At 45.9% G+C, this 24,479-nt stretch overlaps 1 protein-coding gene across 6 annotated transcripts in view; it reads left to right on the forward strand.

Moving 5' to 3' along the window:
* LOC133344865 (R3H domain-containing protein 1-like) overlaps nt 1-23,199 on the forward strand; it is a 61,846-nt gene extending 38,647 nt beyond the window's left edge. For 5 of the 6 annotated variants that reach the window (XM_061555127.1, XM_061555132.1, XM_061555129.1 and 2 more), the window contains 14 exons: nt 189-430; nt 1,509-1,733; nt 2,438-2,643; nt 3,037-3,150; nt 3,651-3,908; nt 5,671-5,773; nt 7,960-8,120; nt 8,902-9,050; nt 10,896-11,002; nt 15,294-15,466; nt 16,662-16,800; nt 16,926-17,026; nt 17,281-17,353; nt 17,513-23,199. In XM_061555127.1, the coding sequence (XP_061411111.1) occupies nt 189-430; nt 1,509-1,733; nt 2,438-2,643; nt 3,037-3,150; nt 3,651-3,908; nt 5,671-5,773; nt 7,960-8,120; nt 8,902-9,050; nt 10,896-11,002; nt 15,294-15,466; nt 16,662-16,800; nt 16,926-17,026; nt 17,281-17,353; nt 17,513-18,240 (2,779 nt within the window). In that variant the 3' untranslated portion in view covers nt 18,241-23,199. The remainder of the gene's footprint in view (nt 1-188; nt 431-1,508; nt 1,734-2,437; nt 2,644-3,036; nt 3,151-3,650; nt 3,909-5,670; nt 5,774-7,959; nt 8,121-8,901; nt 9,051-10,895; nt 11,003-15,293; nt 15,467-16,661; nt 16,801-16,925; nt 17,027-17,280; nt 17,354-17,512) is intronic. The other variant, XM_061555131.1, reaches the window with a different exon arrangement.
* Nucleotides 23,200-24,479: the final 1,280 nt, after the last annotated feature.

A 24,479-nucleotide genomic window follows, 5' to 3' on the forward strand; every position in this document is an offset into this window, starting at 1 on the left:
GCACGCATGGTTCAGTGCATCAGTTTACTTTTCTGAATTTATTCATCATTGCTTGCCTAGCAATTAGTCGCCAAATGGTAATGACGATTTCATGCAGAGTTTGAAAATTCTAAGTGGTATGTACGATCGTCGAACCAACTGGCACCCACTACCCAACCTGCTTGCCCTACTACAATCCACGTGCACAGTAGGGGCAAGAAGGACAGCGGGCGTCTGACGAATGGCAGCGGGCAAGGGGGCAGCGGCGAGTCGGAGCTGAGGCCCGCCGAGCCGCGGCCGTGGAGCAGCACCGACCTGGAGAGCTCCGGCTTCCGACTGGCACGACCGGCCATCACAAAGGCCAGCAGCTTTGGTGGCATCTCCGTTCTGGCGCGTGGGGACAGCTGTTCCGGAGGGGGCAAGAGCAACGCTGGAAGGCTCAGCAAGACGGGTGGGTGGACGCACACTGCACCCCAGACCTGTGAGGATTTGGCCGGGAGGTGGCTGTGGAGCAGAATCCACATCCTCACTTTGCTGGCCAGCTCCACCTTCACCTTGTGCTGCACAGGGACATCTTCCACTGGGCAAGCGGTCCCCCCTGGTTTTACCACCGCAAGATGTACTGCATGTGAGGCACAATATAAATGTTAAGTGATGATAGAAGTCATGATCCTCCTACCCCCCTCACCCCCTTTTTATTGTCACCAATTTTGGGGACCAAGAGGGAGCTGCGTAAAGATAAAGCAAAAAACACCTCTGGAGCTGCCACCACATTCACTTGCAATTGCCGTGGCAAGGATTGCCACTCTAATTGGCCTACTAAGTCATTCTAGGTGCTGCAAACCTCACAGCTGACCTCGTAAGGTGCAAAAGAATTGTCTCCAGAGACACAGAGGCCTATATTTATATTATTTTTAACCAATAAGTATGAGGCTTTTCCTTGAAGAAGCTGACCTGACTGACAGCTGTGTTTTTTTATTGAATGTTTACTCCATGTCTATTGGCAGTATGGGTCCTTCAGCATGTGAGAAAATATCCATGGAGTTAGTAGGATACTCATGAAAATTAATTGAGACAAATGGGGACTCTTTTACCCAACAATTTACATTTTGACACTTCAATTTAGCTCAGCATGGTTAATCCTGGATAGTGCTTGGATAGCTAGTCAACCACCAAAAGGTTGTCAAAGGGCTTACGAGACTACACGGTGGGCAACAGAGAGACAGTGCAGCAATATCCATTGTTGTGCTGTACTATGTCCCCTTGTCTATGCTTCCCGCTTTCACCAACTGACACTGACCAGCATGGTGATGTATGATAAAATAACCCCCTTGACCCGCATGGCTTGGGGAGGCCCTCATCCAGCAGGAGATTTACAAAAGATGGCTGACCAATGAGTAATTTCTCAATGCAAAGCCTCCCTGGGGCTGCGTGAGACTTCAATGCACTGTGGGCATCAGAGCACTCAGAAGCCCCTGGCATCGACTCTTCCCCCCCCCCACCCCCCATCTTCATTCCGTGTGATCCAGGCTCAGAGACGTCCAGCAGTGGAGGTTCCCTTTCCGGCTCCCAGGCCCGGCCGCCGCACCCCTCCTCCTCGGGCGGACCACAGGGCCCACACAGCAGCGGCGGCACCGGTGGTGGCGGTTCCCTGGGGGCCCCAGTTGGCGCCCCAGGAGGGCCCAACTATTACCTGCTGTCGCTAGACAACGCGGGCATCCCACCGGGTAGCGTGCTCATCAACCCACAAACAGGTGAGCCGCGAGTTGCGGCACAGGACCCATGTAAAATAGTATAAGGAAGATGCGATTGCCTCTGTTGTTACTCATGTTGTTTGTTTAATACCACAACAGTCTATAACACCCGTTGCACCCTTGATGGTCGCCTATTAAAACACTGTGCAGGTACAAACCAGCTCGGGTCAAAGAAAAAACAACCCTGCCGGGCTGTTTTGTCAATGCAGGGCAGTGCGGCAGTATACTGTGTGGTACTGTACTATGCCTCAATGTCTATGAGACACCACCAACCCACAATAATCATCTACGTGAAGTATGGTTAACTAACCGCTAATAATCACCCTGACTACCGACATGGCACGGTGAGTCCTTCATCAAGCAGCGGATTGACAAAATACTGCATGATTGAAGAAAATACTTATTTTGGTCTTGTGGATGATGTTGCAAATAGGTGTTCTAAGGTCATTTGGTTGGCTTAGTTATTGATTTCTGTACATATGTACGAGCAGTATCTGAACATAACCTAGTTGCTACCCTAGGTTGACTGCGCCTAAAATAACTACCCTGTACAGCGTTTGAAAATCAGCACCGGGGAGATAAGGCTCGCTGGCATATGTGGGCCTGGCCACAACAGCCACTCGTCTGTTGTTCACGAACAGCACTTACCCCTATGTTCTATGAGGCTAAACATCTCTGTATGGTGTGTGTGTGTGTGTGCACAGGGCAGCCACTGCTGAACACGGACGGTACACTGGCCGTGTACAACCCGCCGAACGGGGGGCAGCAACACCAGCACCAGCAGCCAATGGGCAACCACTTGGGGGGTCCGCCGCCTTCCCACCAGCCAATGGGAGGCCACATGGTGGCCCCACCTAACCAGCAGCCACCACAGCAGCAGGCCCACAGCTCAGGTGGCATGATGACACAGGTGTGGCTGCTGTTCTTTCAGAGTTTTTACATTTTATTTTATAACAATCGTGTAGTGGTTAGCGTGCTGCACTATGAATCCTGCGACCCAAATTCGATTCCGGCTTACGGAAAACACAAGTGATGATTGTCTGAACCAGTCCTGGGTCTCCCCGAGGTTGACTCAGCCTTAAATAAGTACCTGATGTCATGTGTAAACATTGCCACTAGGGAAACAAAGGCGGCCGGGCGTGGTGCTGGCCACCCCCCACCCCCTGGTGTGCCGTACCAGCCTTCATAGGTGCTCGCTCACAGTACTTGCCCCGAGAGTCTATTAAGGCTATATGGGGCATCTTTGTCTTGGTTGACCGTGAACCCTGTCTTTGCCTTGGACCCCAATGTGCCTTCTTACCAGCCTGGCCAGTACTCGGTGGTCTCCTACCCTCCTCCTGCCGCTGCTCCTACCCACCTGCCGACCTCTCCTCAGTCCCTCATGCCCGTCCTGTCTGCCCAGCAGTCCTACCCTGTGGTACGCAGCAACTCACGCACGCGTGTGCGTACACAAGGCCGTGTGCTAAGTGATTGTATGCATTTTTGAAGCGTGATGCATTGATTGGCATATTATAGCGCGATGGCGTCGTATAATGTACATCTGCAGGTAAATGGTAACAGCGCATGGAAACAAATTCTAAATAATGGTAAAAATGTGTCTATATTAATAATTGCCTTGTATTGAAAAGCATTGCAATGCATTGTTTCATATGCAGAAGTCATTTTATGGTTGCTTTACAAATGTACACATACAATTATTTAAATTTCTTGAAAATGGTGAAAAATTCCATGGACAAGGTCTGATGGTGGCAAAGGAATCAGCCGCACCCTTTCTAATTGCTCGCTCATCTTAAGTAGGAAAAAACAGATTGGCAATGGACATCATACAAAGGGCTCCGCTGTATTTCCTTGTGAGCTGCTGGTGCAGAGTTTGGACTAACTCCTCCTCCCCGTGCTCCCCCTTTAACCCCCATACAGCCCGAGGAACTGGGGCCTCACTTCAGCCAGCTGAGCCTGGGTCAGCCCACGGCAGGCGATGCCTCCGAACCGTCGCACGCCCACGTCTACCACGCCATTGTGCCCCAGAACTCGGCTCAACCGCCCACGTACCTGGGGCAGCACCTGCAGCCCGGCGGCTTCCCGCCTCCTTCGGCTGCAGCTAACAGTGCCACGCAGCAGCATCAGCAACAGCAGCAGCAGCAGCAGGCGTATGGGCAATCACAGCCGCATGGCCAGGTACAGGGGGTCCTTGTTTTTCTTTTTTAGTTAGGCGCACAGCAGGTCTATGCTACAGTGATGTAATGGTTTATCACACAGGACTTACAATCCGGAGTTCACTAAGTAATTCTAACGACGTGGCATTTAAAACAATGCGTACGTTTCTTAACCCCCACCACCACCTCTATCCACTCAGTACTATTGATGGGTATACCACAGTTGATTGGCAGGTTACGTGCTGTAGGGTACAGTGTGGGTACTACCATTTCTCCGGGAGATCAGGCCAGAGTGGAAGATTAGACTAAATACCCTCTAGAGAGGCTCTCCAGAGCAGTGGCATGAGTAAACAATTGCAGGGCTGCACCTTTTCCTACCTACAACCTCTTACAATGTATATTAATTGGGTGCATGATCTGGCTTAACACACTCACTGCGGTGCTGTTGTTATTGTTGCAATGTGTGTGTTTAATCCTAGGGATGTGGAGCATGGTGGTCAAATTACTCAATGGAAATTATGCATAGCAATCATGACCCACCATTTGCAGATTAATTCCCGTTTGAGTCCTGGTGCTGAAACACCTTGTGTGCACTGGGACAGCTGCCACTGGGGGTGCCCTTTTATATATTTGAGGTGACGTGATGTAAAACGCTTTGAGACATCCCGGTGTATAGGGTGCTATATCAACAATGCATCGTTATAATTTGCTACCGTGCAGTTGATGCCTCTTAAATGTGCTCTGAAATGCTGTCTTTGAAAGTTTAATGATGGGAAAATTACCAGTCTGTGTTTGCAAAGGAAACTAATGGGTTATTTTATTTTACAAGTAATGACCTCGGGGACACGAACCTGCTCCCTAACTAAAGAACAAGTAAGAAAGTAACAAAGTCTCAAAGAACAGAGCGGAAAGGAAGATTTTTTACGTGATGGCGATGTTCAAAATTAGAAATGAAAAATTTTGCTTAAAATTAAGAAAGCCGATGTCATTTACAATGTAAATATAACCGAAATTGAGCTGGGCAGGACCTCTAACTGAGAAAATCAAATCACAGTTGGGCCAAATTAACAACAGAGTGAAGGCCCATAGACGAAAGGAGGTATACAGATAATGAGATGGCGGGACAAGATTATAACATGTAACAATAGTAATTTCAACTTGTAACGCTCACCTCCGATTAGCATGGTTGGTTACCTACATTGCGAGGGAAATTCAACATACATTCAGTATTCACTTGCTCTTGAAAAGAGAGAATGACTCGGAGGCGTTAAGAACTGCAGACAAGCGGGAGAAAGGCAGCAGCAAGGTGGTGAGCTGGCGCCAAATTCCCCCAACCCTGCTCACCCAAGCTCTGCGGTCCCCTATATATTCAGGTGTTATCGGACAAATTATGAGTTTACATGGGGGAGAAAATCGGAGCACGCGCAGAAAATCCACACATGCTGAGGGGCAGCATTCTATCCTATACAGAAGGAACCGATGGAGTCCACATTTTGCTGCACCAGCTTATCCTGACAAGGCAGGGTATGACATCTCGACGCCCACGGGAAGGGAGTTTCACAGCATTTGTGTGGTACACCAACCCTCGCCTCCACAATGCTGGATTATACAGAGGAGCACACTGAATGTCCAACAGTGGGATATTTATAGCTGAGAACAAAACAAAGGAATGTGCTACGTCAATGTGCGGTGCCTTCAGCAACATTAGCCGTCATGACCACATGTGCTAAATATGCTGTGGCCATGACCCTTATGACTGCCATCCCGGAATGTGTCTGTGAAAGATGCCCATTTACTTCTGCCCACCGGCGCAGTACCAGCCATCTAGCCAGCAATACCGGGCAGTCGCCCCAGTTCAATACGGCACTCCTCGTGGTCAACAGCCTGGTAAGAAAACGCACACACACCTCTCATACAAAGAGTGGCAGTTCTGTGTATGTATCATGTATGCTTCGTCAATGACTCCCAGCAGGTCTACTCAACTTTGATAAAATAATAAACGTGTTTGGGTGTGATCCTGGCCCCCACTCGTCCCTTTGATTGTCAAGCCAAGACACAGAGGACACAAACCCTCTGAAGTTCAGATAGGTGAAGGAAACCGATTGCATTTTTCTCTGTCTGCTGCATTGAAATGAAACTATTGCAGGCCCGGTTGACAGTAGCCACAGGTATCCTTTGGAAAATATTCTCTTTACAAATCAATTGTGACGTTTCCACTGCTGGCTTAGGACCAGGATTGGTTATTATTGCTCTTTCTCGATGCTGGCTGGAATGTAGAAATACACCTTGCCTGTAATTTAACAAGGCACGGATGAGACCTTTGTTGGGATCAAATTTGGACTGAAATTGTTTGAAGGTTTTTGACTCCGAGGGTGAGGTTTATGTTATAATTTCCCCCCAGCTTTATCCTAACTGTGCTATCATTGTCATTGCTTGAAATGAATTGTTCATTTGTATCTTTAGTAGAGCAGTGCAACCCATTTCGTTAGAGAATGGCCCACAGAAAATAAAATCACAGAACTACTTCTGAGGTCATTTCAAGCAACCACTAGTCCACACTGTAGAGAGGAGATTTGGTTCACCAAATGAAAGTGATGTTCATCGCATGACAGTCAACCCGATATTTTGATTCTCAGAGCTGGAATTTAGCTAAATTAAATGCTAAACTAAATTTAATTTGTTGGTTTTGTTGCACAGTCATTGGTGACTGGGCTTAGACAATCGACTCGCTACACATGTGGCTACCTGGATTCAAACCAAAACATAGGATCTCAGCGGTGGCAGCTTGGTGCTCTGATCTCTGAGCCTAGCCATCCACTTGCATGGGTGGGTTTAATTCAGCAGGATGGAGACTCGAGACGTCGTGGTGTGCTGTGCAACACCTTGCAACCACACAGTGACGGACGACGTGGGTGTCCGGGCTGGAGGCCGTCACACTGCCCGAGAGCAATGGCCCTGGCTGTCTCACAGTGAACCGGTCTCTTTCCCTGGCAACCCCCCTGTCCTCGCAGACGCCAACAACAACAACAACAGCGTCTTCAAGATGGGATGTAGAAACATTACATGTAAATATAAAACAAACAAGATGAGAGAACGTATGCAGGTTAAAGACATAATTCTCACCTTTTAGAAAAGTGGACTTGCTTGGGCAGGACGCGTCACTAGATGGTCGATAATGGTGATGGAAGTGGCACCCAATGGGGAGGAGCGTATCCGGGTTTTTTAACGTCCACTGTGGAGATGGAGTGATAAAATCAGTTGGTAGGTGGATTTGTGCATCGCAGCACCATGAGAGATAGCGATGGCTTGGAGAAACCTTCATCGATCAGTGGATTAATAATGTCTGATGATGATCATGATGAAAGATAATAAATTAATTATATGATTTATAAATGAAGCAATATGTTTTATTTAATATTTTCTCGTATAAGTTCTGGTAAATTGAATTTCCCCCCCTAAATCATTGCAATGCCTCTTAAACAAATATAAAACCCTCTTCTTTATTCCTGTGTGTGTGATTGTGTGGAGAGTTGGTTCAGTAGTTAATGTAATGCGCTTTCAAAGTAGCGACCAGCATATGATTTCTGGTGCAGGCTGACACCAGTTTAACAAATCTGGCTGTCGCCTGATGAAGCTAGTTGTAATTACTGCCGAAATGTCGTACTCTGATTGTAAATGTTGTGGCTTGGCTCTCCAACACACCGGTGTGCTGTACTAGTAACAAATTGGCATGTTCTGTTTACGTGACAAACGTTACTAATTGGCTGTGTCGGGTGGTGGCGGGTTTAATGACACATTTATATATTTACGCAATTTAACCAAAAAAAACCCTATATTATGGATGACACCATTGTCAAGTGGTCACTGAACCTATCCTTGGTCTTCCATAGGGTGACTCCATCCTACATGAGTCTGTATTCTAATGTCTATTCGTCAGCACTGGAGAATCAAAGGTGGTCAATCACGGTGCTGGCGCCATCCACGCCTTATAGGGTGCTCGCTAACAACACTTGCCCCAACAGTCTGTATGCCTATACAGGGATCTTTTTCTTTGTGTGTGTGTATGTGCGCAGGGTATCAGCCTGTTGGCCCAAGCTATGGACCCATTCAGCCACCCCACTCCCAGGGGCTGATGGGAGGGCAGCAAGGCACAGTGGGAAGTCCGGCCCAGGGGCCGATGGGAAATACCATGCAGGGCGTGATGGTGCAGTACACGCCGATGACTTCGTATCACGTAAGGAGACACCAGAAGCTTCTTGGTGCTGTTTGTGTGACTGCTGCTCCCTGAGCGCTCTGACATCGCTCGTAACCACCAGATGGCAGAGTTTGGTTTCAGCAGTACGATTTGTACCCAGCTCATGGTTGCTGCTTAAGTAGGACACGTTACATTTCTATATAGCCTGTGCAGTGTTTATCACAGTTCATACCATTAAATGTATGTAATCACATAGATACATCTTATTCAAAGCATTCAAATGGTTTTAAGGGGCAGTTATTTACATTGCTGTATATTACTGAACAAAAGCTTTTGGCCAGATTACTCTGAATGTACCCAATCTCATCAGATCTCAAGCTAAGCATGGTTGAGCCTGGATAGTTTGGATGGGTGGCCACCATCAACAAGCAGGTTATCATTGGGCTCGCAGGGCGACGTGCATCAAATCCATTGTTATCCTGTATTTCTATGCTTCCACAACTTTGATGAATGAATTCACCAACCCGCAACTGACCAGTTTCTCAAAAGAGCCATGCATCTAAATGTAAAGAAACCAGTTCAATTATGACGTGTTTTTTCCATTAACAAGCGTAAAGAACGATCAAAGCCCATTATAATTATCGAGTATGGATGATATATTATCTTTATTCTGAATATTTATTCAGAGCCTAAAGCCCATTGCAAACATTTATCCGTTCTTTAATGAGACACCGCCCACATTTGGACAGGAGCCACCCCAAATGTGCAGGTACATGTGATCTGACTAACATCCCCGGAGCGTCGCCTTTCCTCTTCTCAGATGTCCCAGAGTGGTCCCCAGGCGCCGCCACCACCCGCGCCGCCCCCCCAGCAGTCGTACCAGCCGCCCGTGCTCATGGGGGGTGGGCAGCAACTGTACTGCAACGTGGGGCCCCCACCGCCTCCGCCGCCACCTCCGAACAGCATGAGGTGTGGACGCGCGACTCGCACAATCCCACCGCACGTCACGTGGTGAATGTGGCAAACGTGCGTTGTTTGCGTGCACTCCGCACCGCGTGTGCACGCTTGTGTAAGTTGCACGTGCTAGACGCATGCATAGCGTGTCGGCAGGGCCCTTGCGTGCATATATGTATGTTAAACTTTTTTCGCACTGTACATAGCCAACCCTGCTAATCGGAGGTGCGGGGGAAGGACAACCAACTAAACGCAAAAAGCAGTTGTAAAGAAATTCTTTTCAATCTCGATGATTTAAAAGTGCATAGCTCCAGTGGCTTCCTAATAGCGGAAGGAAGAGCGTTTTAGACGGCCGCAGAAGCGCATCTGAAAGCGCCACGATGCAGTAACCATCTTTGTTCGATGGCCAGCCAAAAGCCGCTGTGAGGATGACCGCAGTTTGCATGATAGTTTATGCTCCTTGACGAGATCAGCAAGTTGCAGATGCGCAACTGTAATCTAACCAATAACCAGCAGAAACCATTCCCTAATAGGACACCCGCAAATACTTTCAAATGAATGAGAGCACGGAGTGGAGGGATGGCGTTTAAATGAGCAGCTTGTCATTTTTGCTGGCTCTCGGCCACTACGATAGTAAATGCTTACATCGTACTTTGTGGTTTGTGCTGCGGTGCGGCCTGCCCTAACCTTTGTGGACACAAAGGTACATAATCCACATATTTAATCGATGCAAATGTAATGCAGGCTGATTGAATAGAGTTTGAAATTTAGCCTTGATAATTGATGATAAATTGTGACATTTGTCAACATTATAATAACTGAAATATCAAGAATATTGGGATATTTGAACTGCTCAAATAATTATCTGATTAAACCTATTTATGGAAACTTGCATGTTTAATTGTTTTTAAGTTAAACAACTGCAAAGACAAGTGCAAATGGTATTCAAAGTGGTATGACTTTGTTATTAAAATATTTAATAAATAATGTATTGCAATGTATAGAAGATGCACACAAGGAATACAATATTAAACAACCCGAATTCTCTTTGATCAAATGTCACCGCAATAAATATAACTGCTGACAAGCTTATCCCTTAACATCCATAGTGATGATGTCATGAAATAAATCACAATCATGTATGGAAGAAATGACTGGGAAGATACAAGAAATGAAAACTTTTATAGCCTTTTTGATCAAATGTCATCTCAATAAATATCATATCTAGATGCACTGAGCCATTACCATTCATTATACATCAAAGACATTGCAGGTGAAATCAAATTTCCGATTTGCTATTACATTTATTGCCATCCGAGATGGCAAACCTTGAGTGGTACCAAATATTTTTGATGACTAAAAAACATTAATTCTGCCATAAATTTTTCAATTCATGTCTTGGATATCCAAGCTTTGAAATTATATCTTTTAAACTGCCCTGCTTCCACCAAAGTTTTGCCACCTCACTACCTGCAAGTGAGATGTCTGGATTGGGCCCATTACTAGCCGAACATTGACACGCACGTCTGTAATCCAGCACTTTGGAGCTCGTACATTTGTGAAACTCCCAAACCCACGAGGCTACAAGGTGCTTGCCTAAAGAGGCTTGTTGTGGCCTTATGTGATGAGCACATTGTAGCAGAGGGTGTCTGCTTGGAGAAATATTCTATTTGTCACGTTGGTGATAAAAAATGTTCTCTGTAGAGATAACACGCAGCTCTTTACTCATTGAAACACTGATGTTACGGAACATCGAATAAATACGTGAGCGCTGCTCGACCCGAACAAGCTTTGGGTCAGTGATCGCTGCTGTCGATCTCTATGCTGATGGTTGTGGGTTTGCGATCGATTCTTCTGCAGTGGCTCTGGGGTGAGTTACCTGCACCCGCCCAGCATGGAACAGCTTCAGTTCCGCACGCCCTCCCCCGCCGGTTCACAGCCCACACAGGGTCAGCACTACGCCACTGGTGAGACGCACATAGCTGCACCCTCGTGATCCCAACACGTGTAAACATTTGTCTATATATATATATGCACACAGCTACAGCAGCGCAGTCAACAAACAACTCGGCTTGGGGAGTAGCAATGGCACTGCAGGCATGAGATTGTGAGTTTAAATCCTGACCAAGGCTGACTCAGTTCCCTTTGTTCCTACTTGGTCAGTGTTATGTGTGACTTGTCCTGCTGAGTGGAAAGTCACAGGTGGTTTTGGTAAGCAGAGACGAGTCCTAGTTTGCCCACCCCCACCGAGGGTTACAAACAACACTGTTCATATGACCATGGGTAAACAGTGTCTTTGATGTAAACGACAATAAATCCGCTGGAATTTGATATTTTACGGTACTGTTCTCTCATTCATAATGTTTTGTCCCTTAGAGCCACCTTCATTCGATGGAACTGTGAAATCATTTAAATGCTGTACATACACTTCCTTGCTGAAAACTTTATTTAATAATGAATACGTGGACTTTTTAAGAAAACACCATGTTTGCTTTGCAACATTCAATGGAAAAACACATGGGAAAAATACTAACTATGGACAGAGGCAAAATAGCAGGCCCTTCGTTTTTGACTTGGGAATTGGTCAAATGTCCCAAGCTCTGTTGACCTTAAATTCCACTACAGAGTTTGCATGATTCATGTGGCTCAGGGACGGCCAGGGGAGGGGGGGACGTTTTGCTGGCAGCTGTACAAAATGTCATTGCGCGTTCCTTAAGGAACGCACCGCTTTATGCAGCACCGCTATCTCATAGGACCTGTGCAAAGAAGAGCGCCGGCTTGTTCTATAAAGGATATTACACGAGGAGCCTTACGTTGCATTGCCTTTCATGAGTGTGCTCCCTGGTGCGCTGCCGTTTGTTTTGCCAACGTTACGTGTGCATTGTGGTATTAAGCAAATACCATTGCTTTCGCCGTGTCCTGGTTGAAAGCGTCAGCTCTGTTGAACCAAGTGTTCCCAAATGAAATTGCCATTTTATTAGACTGTCACGCATGGATATATATGTATATCAGAGATATATATCAGATGCTTATTTAATTATGGTTTTCATCCACTCGACATGGTCGCCCAGCTGGGCTGTGGAAGAAATGGCGACAGCGTGGGGATACGAACCATAAGCGATGCTAAATGTCGCAATTCATATTGCACGCGATCTGTGAGCATGCATGAGCTTCTCGTTTTATTAAGTATGAATCACACAGGTGCTTAAGCGCTTGTGGTACGTCAACAATGCTATTTTTGGTAGCAGGTAGAATTCACGCTTTTGCAAAAAATGCTGATAATTTGGCCATTTCTTACTTGTTACCCTTCAAATGTGATGATGCACAAACAGGTTGTCTTAGGGCTGCAGCACTATGTCGTGGGCAGCAGAGGGCAGTACATCAATATAAATTACCGTACGGTACTGTACTTCTATGGTCCCACACTCTGCTCTCTATCTTCACCATCCTGCACTGACCAGCGTTGTCAAGTGTGGTCAAATAATTTCCATTATTCCGCACGGTGTAAGGAGGTCATCATCATTCATCTGTGGATTGACAAAAAAAGTGGCTATACCCTGCATATTTCTAGGCTTCAGCAGAACAAACTTTTTCATCCATTCCTGATGCTGCATCCTGAGTGACACGAGTGGCCCATGGTCATTCCCCATCTTGGCCTCATCCCACACTCCCCTCTCTCCCTCCCTCCCTCATTAAAACTGTGTCCGCCAAGAATTCGCTCCGCTGCCGTGTAACGATATCCCACCTTCCTGGCAGGAGAAGTGTGAATGCAATTAGACCCCAGTGCCATTTACTCCAGCCCGTGGGTATTTTTGGTGGTGCGGAAGAGTCATCGTTTGAGAGCGTCGCTGACATAACCCGACCTCGCATGCTCTCCCGGCTAACTTGACATTTCCTTGAGCAACTTTAAATAATGTTGGTCCTGGTTTTGATTTTTTACTTCAGCTGAATCGTCGCTTTGCTTTTTTAATTTAGCTCGATTTTGGCTCGTGATCAAAGCTGGCGGTTTTCTGTGGACACTAACGATGTTCTGTCACTCAGAAGTTACTTCCAGCAGTCTGCACTCAGCCCAATGCTACTCTCTTCCTCGACACCTCCCTTGACATCCTACATCAAAAAAGTATCCTACTAATATAACATCCAGCCAGAAATGGGAGTAATGATTGGCACATGCCACGTTACCATCTATCACAGTCGGACTGCCACAGTTTTAACCATCAGCTACACACAATGTGCATGTTCACACTTAGCATTGAGCTGTCTCTTGACCATTGAGGGTGCTAATCGAGGAATGACATTTGAATCGGGTAGCGTGTGACGTGTTAAATCAGACAGTATTAATTCAAACATAGCAGCAGAAATACGAACAATTAAACGTGATATTGATGTTGCATTCCCTTTTTTCTTCTTGGTTAATTGGAAACATAAATTTGGCAATCATGAATCCCAGCCCAGATTGTGTTTGTGCTGCCAAGTTAAATTAAAATGGCTGTTCCTAATTTTTAATACCATTTAATTTTAGTCTGTGCTAATTAATTTATTGTTTAGTTTAATTGCAGCTGCAAACAAATGCATTTTTTCTTTTTTAATTCCAATAATATTCTCGTGTCTTGTGCTGTGGTGTTCATATATAAATGACCCTCTCAGGGCATTCACTTCTGCCAGAGTTGTGCAATGACCCAAGTTGCTAAATTAGCATATTTTTGAAGATGAAAATAGCTCTCTCGTGCCTCGCCTGAGAGGATATTACCAGAGGCCAAATAATTTCAGTGACATAATCGGTGAAAATTGCAGAATGGTGGGAATAACGTGGTTGCCCCTGATGGTCCACTGCTATTTTGGGGATCTGCTTTTGAACAAAACACTCTGTTCTACTCCTATCCATTTTTCAAAGAACACAGCAGTGTGGCACTGCTTAGGGGTTAACCCCTTCAAATGTGAAATTATTTTTGCTCCGCTGACTCAACCCGCACCAAATCGTTTGGGTATTTTTAGAAAGTGCGTGCATATACTATTTTTGGAATGGCTATTTTAGCTTTCATCACAGATACGCAGCAGCCCTTGATTTCACATGCTAAAACCTCAGGTTTCTTAAAAAAAACAAAATGTTTTGCCGTCCGAAGGCTGTAGGCATAAGTTAGGTCTTGGAAAATGTAAACACTATTGCTCTCACAAGAAAACACTGTAAATAACCGGGCCCGACTGGTCACATATACAGGAAGAATTATGGTAATATGCTGAGGTATTTTTCTTTCATTAATAACCAGCAGATGGGTCCCAATTGATGATCTCGTTAATATGCTGAAGACCCATCAAAGGTGGCTGATGAAGCGTGCAGCTGTGAATTTGTTCTGCAGACAAAGATTGTTTCCTCGCCACGCAGCTCAAAACAGCGACAAAAACGTATTTGCGCTGCGATGTCACAACCCTAATTACTATCCTTAGGCATTTCCTGTGCGGTGAATGTTGTCGGCAAGTGAATCATCAAATTTTAACAATGTTAATGCAATTATATGGACAATGACGTAGGTCAGCTCGCATCCCTCCTTGCTCGTGTTTCACCTTCTTCCTGGCATTATCTCTCCCTCCTGCAAAGCATGGCAGGGAACTAAATTTAGATGCTCATCATTGTCATCACCAGGTTGCTATGTGCGTTTCCGCACGTGCCGTCAACATGAGTTCCCTCCACTGATCTCTCGCCGCCTTCTCTGCTGCTGTCATTGTTAGATCACATTGTGCCTCGGCTCCGACTGCTGTCTCTTCCTATATGGCCCTAGGTCTGCCCTGTTTCCAGCTTCCGTGTGTCGGTTTCCATTGCATCCGTTTTTGTGTAAACCTCTTTCCAGTTTTTTCAGTAGATCTCCAAGCCATTGTAAACTTCTTCTTTATAATAAGACTGACTGTCTCTTGTTATGCCCTTTTTCTGGCATATTTGTTGCCTACTTTAAATTTGCCAGTTAATTCACAGGATTTTATGCAGGCATCGCTGATCAAATGTGCCAAAGCTTTGTGAAGCAGCCTTTGTGAGAATCCACAATTCACTTCCATGTATGACATCAGCACGCAAACAACCGTTGCCCTGTATAATCTTAGCTCTATCAACAGAGCAATTTATACTGCAATTGTAGTTGTGTTTTGCACAATAGGTAACGAATCATAGCCATTTTTTTACTTTGTTCGTGTGCGTAAGAGACGGCTGTGTTGTTGTAGTCAAGCTTCTGACGCTCGATCTTCGGGTTGTCTCCTGGTGCCGGCCAGGCCTGTCCCCCAGCGGCCACGGTGTGTTCGTGATGCAGCTGAGCCTGCCCAGCAGCCCTCATCCCCCGCGCACCGCCGCGTCGCCCACACGCTGGGGCCAGCGCCGAGGCCTCAGCCTCGACCAGCGGCTGCCCAGGACCTCGGAACACGGCGGCACAGAAGGCATCAACCAGGTGGAGTGGCATATGCGCACACCGCCTCTCACCGCGACAATAGGTACCCCTTTTCCCATTAGCACATCTGAGCTGAGCCAGTGGGAGGCCCTCACGGTACGGATGAATTTCTACTGGCCATGTGCCTTGCAAAGCCGTACACTCACAAGACTTCTGAATCGGGGCCAATCAAGCCCAGGGGCGAGACTAATGGCGTGAGAGCAGTGAGTACACTGTGAGCATACAGAATCTTGTCATCTACAGGCATCTCGACTCTTTCATTGTGCATGACGTCACCGGTATTGTGTGGCTTCTGCAGTGGAAAAACAAACTGGCACTTACTCAGCCCTGCTGGCCCTGGTGTGGCTCGCTTTTGCCAGTGGAAAAGAGGCTTTCATTTGAAAGGGCTGTATTGTTGGTCATGGAGACGTGTATAAGTCCTCAGTTCGGACCTAGGATTGGAGCTGAATTCAATATATATTGATTCTTAAATCGACATTTGTGAGTTAATAGAGAAATACAGAGAGCCCCTCTCGCAGTTAATCCCAGTGGAATTTCATATCATGCGCATTATATCAGGCATCTCAAAATCTGAAAGTGATGGTTGACGAAAACCTATCAACGCCTGCCTTCACAAGACTTATGAAAACTGGATGGGATTTTCACATGTTATAACCATCCGAATGATAGAGACATACTCTGTCACACCTTAAGCATGTAACCCCGGAAAATCAATGTTTGTGTGCAGGATGGTATTTTGAATTGAAGGCACTTGAGTGTGGTGCTAATGAATGCGACGGGTTGTATCGAGGTAACGGCGGCTCGTATGGAAGCTTGTGTATGGTGATGCATGTTAGAGTATATCAGGGGTGAGGAACCTCTTACTTCCCGAGGGCCAAAGAGGACTTTCAATTACCTTTGTGGGCTCGCACATAAACACACAACACAGTTGGGTTATTCCATCATAATAAGTAGTGTTTACTTTTACTGAGCGCACAAAAACAATGCTGCCATGCTGTAAATATTCCCCTTGAGTACTCGATTAATGCAGCCAAAATGCTTGCAATGATGGGTACATATCATTTGCAGGCTATTTCAATGTGGTAGGCCTCATGTGGCTTCGCCCCATTATTAAATGAAGTCGGTGGCTGTATATTCCCCGCCATAGACATGTATAAACCTGTGTGTTTGCATCTGTGGATGTGTCTATGAGCAGGTCAGTCCCCGGCTCTCCAGTCCCATGGCTTCCCCGGTGCAGTCTCCCAACTCGAGTCCCATGGCCGCTCTGGGCTCCATCCGTCCAGGACTTCTACCTCTGCCCCTCGTGCAGTCTCGTCCCATCGCTCCCAATCAGGGTGAGTGGCCCACACAAGCTTTTGTTGTTGTTGTTATGTCAATCTATCATGGCATACCAAGTTGGCAACAGCTGATGGTGAATATAATCCATATACTTGTTTTAATGAAATGTGTATTTGTTCAGGGGATGGCAGGTACCCACTGGCAGGCCCTGCAGTGCAGTACGGCCCACAGACGTGCGGCTTGCAGCCTCCACACCCGCATATGGCGGTCTCCTTACAACAGGTGGGTGATGGCACTCTGACCCACAGATGCGAGTGGTATTTAGTTGTTTTCTAAGGAATTTGGTAATTACTGCTTTAAAAAATAATGCTCATTAACCTGTTTGTTGAAGTCAAGAAAATGGTCTTCCATATATCTGCTTCAAAGTGACAAAAGCCTATTTGAATCCCTGATTGCTCACAAATGTCTGATTGTTTCTGAACAATTTGGTTTTAAGACGACAGGAGGTTTATTCCTGATTTCCCATTCGCTGTTAGGTGAAAACCGGAGGGCGAGGAAAGAGACATCCTCGCAAAGCGCTGTCCGAGGACACCAGCTCGGTCGAGCAAGGTGATGTGAAATTCTAGAACTTTGAACAATCAGCTGCCAACCATTACACTTCAATTAAAATTAACTCCTTACACCTCTACAGTACTCAGTACAGAATCTCCAGTGGCTAAAACCACTGTTTTACCAAAACCTGGCCACCTGTCACCCCCCCCACGCAAGGTGCAGTATCGGACATGTGCAGTCCCGGGGACCGGGGCTACCCTCGGCCGGACCTAATTCCTCCTGCGAGTGCCACGCTGGAGGTGCTGGATCTGCCCCACGGCATCTCCCGCGTGGAGGCGGACGCTCTCCTGGGCAAGCTGGCGGCGGCGGGTGGCGAGATCCACTGGCTGCAAGACGCCAGAATGGAGCAGGGTCAGGCCGCTGCGGCCTCCTCCTTGGCAGGCTGCAGCGCAGGCAGGTACAACGCCAAGCTCGGCTCCACTGTAGACACTGAGAAGCACACCCCGGGATCTAATGGGGAGCAGAAGTCGCACTGGGATGTGCGACGAGAGATACCGGTGGTGGCGACATCACGGATCGATGTGGCCTCCGGACCCAAAGCCCACTTGGAGGTGAGCTGCCCATCGGACGGTGGTCACGCGGAAGCGAAAACACAACTCAGGGACTTCAGCCCCACCGTGGGTACAAACCCCCGAGGACTCCCAGAGTGCGACGGCGGCAGTGGCGCCGCCTTCCCCAACCCAGCCTCGGAGCGTGGCAATGGTTCATCAGCGCTGCGGCAAGACTTGGCCTCCCACTACAAGGTGGTGGCGGTGTTCCCCACCCGGCAGCTGGCACAGTCTGCCCTGGCCAAGCTCGGGCATGGCACCGGCAGCGGGTTCCGCCTGAGACCTATTCGACGCCGGTATGAGGCGCACACGCTGGAGAGGGCGAGCTCTCACTAGCGGAGGAGAGGAGGGGAGGTGGGGTTTGGGTTGAAGGTCGTGTGGAAGAGGGGAAGGGAGAATCTGGTGAAATGGGTGCAGTTAAAGAAAATTCAATGGCCCAGACTTGGGCCTTGCTCATATAATTGCACCGGGGCGCACACCGAGAAACACCAACACACTTGCGCTGTCAAGTGTGACTTGGGTAGATTACCTTCTCTCTTTGAGGGTTCATCCATTAAAAAAGATCGTCTGGAAATAAAGAAACAATCTTTGTCTCCTGGATATGTATAATCTTGAAGTGACAAAGCTCGCTTATTTATTTTTGTCTGATAGAAGCTGACTGTCTATGTTTTTGTAGCAAAAGCACATGCATATAAAAAAAAAATTTGACAGATTTCATCTAGTATTGTTGTTATGGACAAATTGGGTTTCAGAAACGGTCTGCATTCCTCCAGCGAGCTAGATTTTTTTTTGTCACGAAGATTATTCTCTGGAGATTTTCTACCGACGCAGCCACATTGCCGCTCTCCAATCATAGCTGGGCAAAATCACATTGAAGGTGCTTTGGCACGATAAATATTTGAAGCTATACACAATGTGTGCATAAAAGTCAACGTTATTCTTTTTAACGCGTTGGGCTGAGAATTTTTCCATTTCCACACACACAAGCTCGTTTCCACATTCAATAGAGCACAGAGCAGTCGGTGATAAAGCCCCCGTGTGGTAATACCCATATCTGCCTTCATCCTCCTGCCTTGGCTTTCTGGCTAATCAGATCATTTCCCTTGGCAACTTTAAGATGCATTGCTTCTAGGCTACAAATGAGCCATCCTCAAGGCCGTCACTAGTTATATTGCTCTTTTTATTCTCTCTTTCACCTCGCAAAGATTTAGCCGTAAACATTTGATACAAGCACCTGTTGTGACAAGCTAATTTTGCCTGCCCCCCTCAAAGTTTTTATTTAAAACTACCCATCCACTGCCAACGAACGCGCACACTTTCTCCCGCAATACCTGCAAACGTGAAGGTTTAAATATTTGAATAAATCTCGCTGACGCCGCATACACGCTACACCCATCCCCCGGAATGGAGGACGAGGGCTGGGGCGCTCTGCTATTCAGCCGCACCTGATTTAGCTGCTGCCGCTGCATCTCGTGCGCCAGCAGTTTCCCTCATTAGTCGGGATTTCCTGGAACGTGTGCGTTGGACTGTGACTGCCGTGTCACAACAGCAGCAAGCGGTAACGGAGCGAGGTGTCTCCCGGCCGTGCGCCGCGGTTTACTCCGCACGTGCCATCTGATTTGCGTCCAACTCATGAGCATGCAGTGTGCGTCAACTCAGCCTTGCTTGGGTTGCACATGGCACAGTCTTCTCAAATTCACAAACTCACGTTTCTCTGCTGCTACCTTTCGTCACGCACGTGGAGGAGCTGTTTAGGTCCATGCTGCTGCTTTACAATTATGATTTCATCATCGTCGGTCATGATCAATCCACTGCTGGGTAACGGCCTCCGTTCTCTTCATTTGTCCTCCCCATGCAAATGACTAATGACTCCAAATGATTATCAAATTTGTTTCTTTGAAATCCAACTGTCACTCCTCTCTGATAGTAATTATATTCATCAACCAGTCATATCACACTCAAACAACATTGCTCAATATTTCTAAAACACTATTTTTGTAATTGTGTAGCATTGAAAGGTGATAATTTCATATCGGGATAAAATATATATAAATACAGGTATCCCTAGATTTACAAAAGGGACACGTTCTTCCAAAAACACGAAAAACTAAATTTTGGAATTTGGAATGGCTTTTCCCATTAATTTCATTAAAAAATTTAGGACTGTGTTTCGGACAGTCATTCAAATTCTACTCCTCGCCTAAAGAATACACACAACCTGTATCACTTTTTACAATACAAAAATAATAATAACGGCCACGAATATTATTATTATTTTTTTAATAATTTTAAACAAAAATAATTAAAATTTGCAGGGAACTCGCCAAAATATCAGCATGTTGGAGCGACGGGAAAGGTGATGTGGATGCGTTGCTATTGCACTGTGGGATGCCGTGACGCTGTCGTGGGTGGGTGACGTAGCCTCCCACGTGGTTCTTATTTGAACTCATCGCGTGTGCCATTTAGAATTTAGTTCACGCAGAAATTCGATTTCGTTAATTAAAAAGTGTCTGTAATTTGTCAATTGTGTTTAAGCGACATTTCATAAACCTGTGTTGATGAAAGTGTTAAGAACACCCAGTGAAGTCACCTATCAACACAATAGCTTTCCATTCCCAGTGCTTTAGTTGTCATTTGCACCAGAAGTACTGTGCAGCTGGCTCTAATTTAGAAATAAATTGAAGGTTCAAGTGTCCCCATGCCACCCATTCACCTTTGAAATGATCTGTCATCCCTTGCTCTAAATGGGAACACACAAGTTGGTAAGCATATTCCTTGACCACTGCTCTGCAGTTGATGCATCAGAATTTTTGTCACCCTCTGTGGCAGAATTACTTTTGGCACATACACTAAAACATCCCTTCAAATTTCAAATATTTCAGAATTAGAATCTTTTATCCTGGAGAAATATGCTTACAGCATGTACATTAAAGTACTTTAGTACAGCGTATAAAAGGCATTTCCATTATAATGCTCCCCATTCAAGCACATGACACCGAAAATCCAACTAAAAAAGTATTGCATTTCTCGAAAATGGTTTATGGGGGCTAGGGTATTGATAAGGTCAAGGCAAGCCACCGTGCCGTGGCGACTCCTGGCAAATACAGATAAGACGGGTCTGTGAAATTAGACCCTTCCATGGTGCTTCCATGCTGCCCTTTTGGCTGCAGGTAAAAAAAAACAATTGACATATCCGCGAGGCTCACGGACCTGGCAGGTGTGACCGTCACCTTGCATATACCGCGAGTGTCCAAAGCACTCCAGCGCAGTCTTGCAGCGAGCAGCAAAGTGCAAGACAACACACCGGGACATCAACATATACGCTTATACACCAATGTACTGTGCACAATGTTGAAATGTTTTGACGGTTGACGGGTGATGTTTATGCAGTGCTGTTGATTTTTAAGAAGACAAAAAAAAAAACACGTACATAAAATGGTTGACTAGTTGGGAATTAATGCTTTACTCTGCATTTGTGAGTTTTTGTGAGACCCCCCCCGCCTCCCTTCCTTCCCTGTACAGGAAACAAAAAAAAATGGGACATCCAGCCCATTTTGAATAAACTCCTCGCCAGTGTCATTACTTGATTGCTTGGTGTTATGTTTTAGAGTGAATTTCCAGTTTTAGATGATGTAATTCTTGGCTGTGTCATGAACAGTGGGTATTTTTTGTGTTTTTTTACAAGGATTTCGTTTTTTATTCCTTTCCATCGACTGCTCTGTAAATTGAGAAAATTCAGCACCATTTGAGTGCAGGACAAATGACCACACCCTGCTTTTTGACATTCAATTGTGCCACATTTAATGCTACACATAAGTGTACAGGTGAAATTATTTTCTGTTCACTTTTTGTTCTTTTATGAAAACGTGCAGCTAATATAGTTGAGTGAGATGGAGGAAGGGTGTGGTTTGTAGCTTCCGTCCAAGTGTATAGCTGCATAGTACACTTCAAAGATGCAAGGCCCCATATGTATCTCTCGGTATGTGGGGCAACCAATAGACCTTTCTGCCTTTGGCTTCAATCCTTCACATGCCCAGCCTGCAGCACAAACCATTCTCTTGTTTGTTGCATTAGTCAATACACCTTGACGGATCGTGCCCTTTGCTCGCTCTAACCATCGGACAGTGGGTTCACACCTAACAATGTGAACCACGGCGCATAGGGCTCCGTCATATTGTCTGAGTTGACGAGAAAAGATGAACCTATACAACGACTGCATAGCTGCAAGAATCGTCAGAGCTCCAAATTCCCCCTCATGCCTCAAGACCTCGAATGGACATGAGCTCTCTCCCGTTTGCATCCATTGTGTCCATTAGATATGCTGTACTGACAGCGCAGTGGTGTTACGTGGTTGGCATGGGTCCTGGTCCAATGTCTAATTTGACCAGTCTCCATCACTCGGTGCCTGGGTCTTTCTGGCCTATAGGCCCTGGTGGTGCAGTTGTTCCGGCTGTACACTAAATAGTCACTGACACGGCAAGATTATAAATATTTTTCTTTGGTGTGGCCCTTTTGATACACGTTTCGGCAAGTGTAATTTTTTCAAACCCATACGTACCTTGTCTCGGCCGGCATTACCAAGACCTGGCAAGAGAGTTGTGTACAGGTCTTCATGATTCAAGAAGACAGCTTCAAGAATACGGCACGAAATAAATAACATCGGTGGGTTTCGGCCTGGTTAAATAATGTACGCACACCACTCAATCATGCACACCGCAGATGTGTAAACAGAGCGAGAGCTTTATGTTCCAATAGGTCTGGTAGAAGGTTTGGGGTTTAGTTATGGCATGGACTTTGTGTCGGGCATGAATAGCTCTTTATTCGGACATCTACGTGAGCTTTTGAGTCTTGGACATTCAAAAATAAGGGCCACATTCAAACACAATTGTAATACACCATAGAGCGGTTGTTACAAGTTATTTATTTTTCAGCAGTTTTTTTTATTTCAATGATTGTTTTCGTTTTTCGAGAAAAAAAACAGTATATTATATCGCACTTTAAAATATCCTATCACTGTTGAAGGTGTTTGAAAAATCTGGCCATATACTATAGTCGCGTTTTCTATTAACTTGTATCGAGTTTGTTCGCTACTGGGGACGTGGGTTATGTTCTTTCTCCCTTTTTGCTGATGTATATTGTATATTGCGAGTCGTGTATAGAGCTGACGTGCGTTGTGAGAGCTTGTAGCTGTTTTCATTTCACTCCTTAGTCAACGGTGTCGTTTGTTTGTACAGTATTTAATTGCTATTACAACCAAACTTAAATTATACAATGGAATAAAAATTAAAAAACCGACATGTCCGATTCAATGTTTCTGCTCGTATTATTAAAGGGAATGACCACCACATGCTACGGGTAGCCTGCTATTGTCCTACTTGCTGTACTGTCGCGTGTGTATTTCATGCCGATCAACCAATTCTGCTTGTATTACCATGCGAGTAATAAGCAGCGGGTTTTGTCTACTTTCAGTCAGCTTTGGCGTCGCCACACTCAACGGGAGCAAGATTACTTGGCTAACTGAAGGCGGGGTTGGTGTATATTTGTAAGTGTTTTTCACGGGGCTACTTGGACAGGATCAGGGCAGGATTAGCCTAAATTTCGAAATTTAGGCTAATCCTGCCCTATGCGGAAAAGCAATCAATTTCAAGACTAACCTTTTTTAGGGGGGAGGGCATCTTTTTAAAAGGGCCCAAATTCTAAAGTGTTTTTTTTGATTTACAAATAGAGTATTGAGCATATGTGCCACATCACCTTTCTAGACCTTCAGATTGTTTTGTTATTTACACTGGTCAATCGGTCACTGCATTACTAAGCCATTATTAGCCACCACCAGGCTACTGTCTGACGAATGTCTTCCCGTTCAGACTTCACCGCCAAGTATAGGGGAGGTCCATCTGAAAATGAATCCATTGCCTCGACTTCGAGAGGCGATGTTCTTCCCCTGGTTCAAGTTCCGACTCTTTGGCCGCCCCCTTGTGACCATTTCACGTGCTGACGTTTTCTCTCCTGGTTTTCGATTGCGGTACGGGTGCCTGGAAATCCCTCCAATTCCACGAAACCGATACATTATCCATCATTTAATTGTAGAATAATAGCATTTGCTTTGTCAATCCACTGCTGGATGAAAGCCTCCCCACACTCGGTTATGGTGGGTTCGTTTGACCATACTTCACCGCGATGTTCAGAACGGGTTGGTAAAAGGGGGTGGTGGCGGGTGGGGTAAAACCCGTTTCGGATGTCACTGCCCAGTGATGTTGTCGGGTTCAGAGCGCAGTGCACGAACCGCTTCTCCAATACATTTATAAATCAAACAAAAGATCGTCACACAAATGTAGAGCTCTGCCAATGGGCTGTTAGATGAAGGCCACCCAGCATTGTTATGAAATAAAAAAAATCGGGGCATACATGTCATGGCCTTGAGATGGGAACATTTTCTAAAGGCATTTCTTTCATCCGTTTAGATATGTATTTCTCTAAACCATATAGTTCAAATAGGCATCACTTATCCGAGCAAGAGACCAAACTGCTAATCAAGTTCCTCTCCATGAGCTGTTGATTATGACAAACCCTTCTAT

This window comes from Lethenteron reissneri, chromosome 20, assembly GCF_015708825.2.
Source record: "Lethenteron reissneri isolate LAM-NWPU_2019-01 chromosome 20, ASM1570882v1, whole genome shotgun sequence".
NCBI lineage: Eukaryota > Metazoa > Chordata > Hyperoartia > Petromyzontiformes > Petromyzontidae > Lethenteron > Lethenteron reissneri.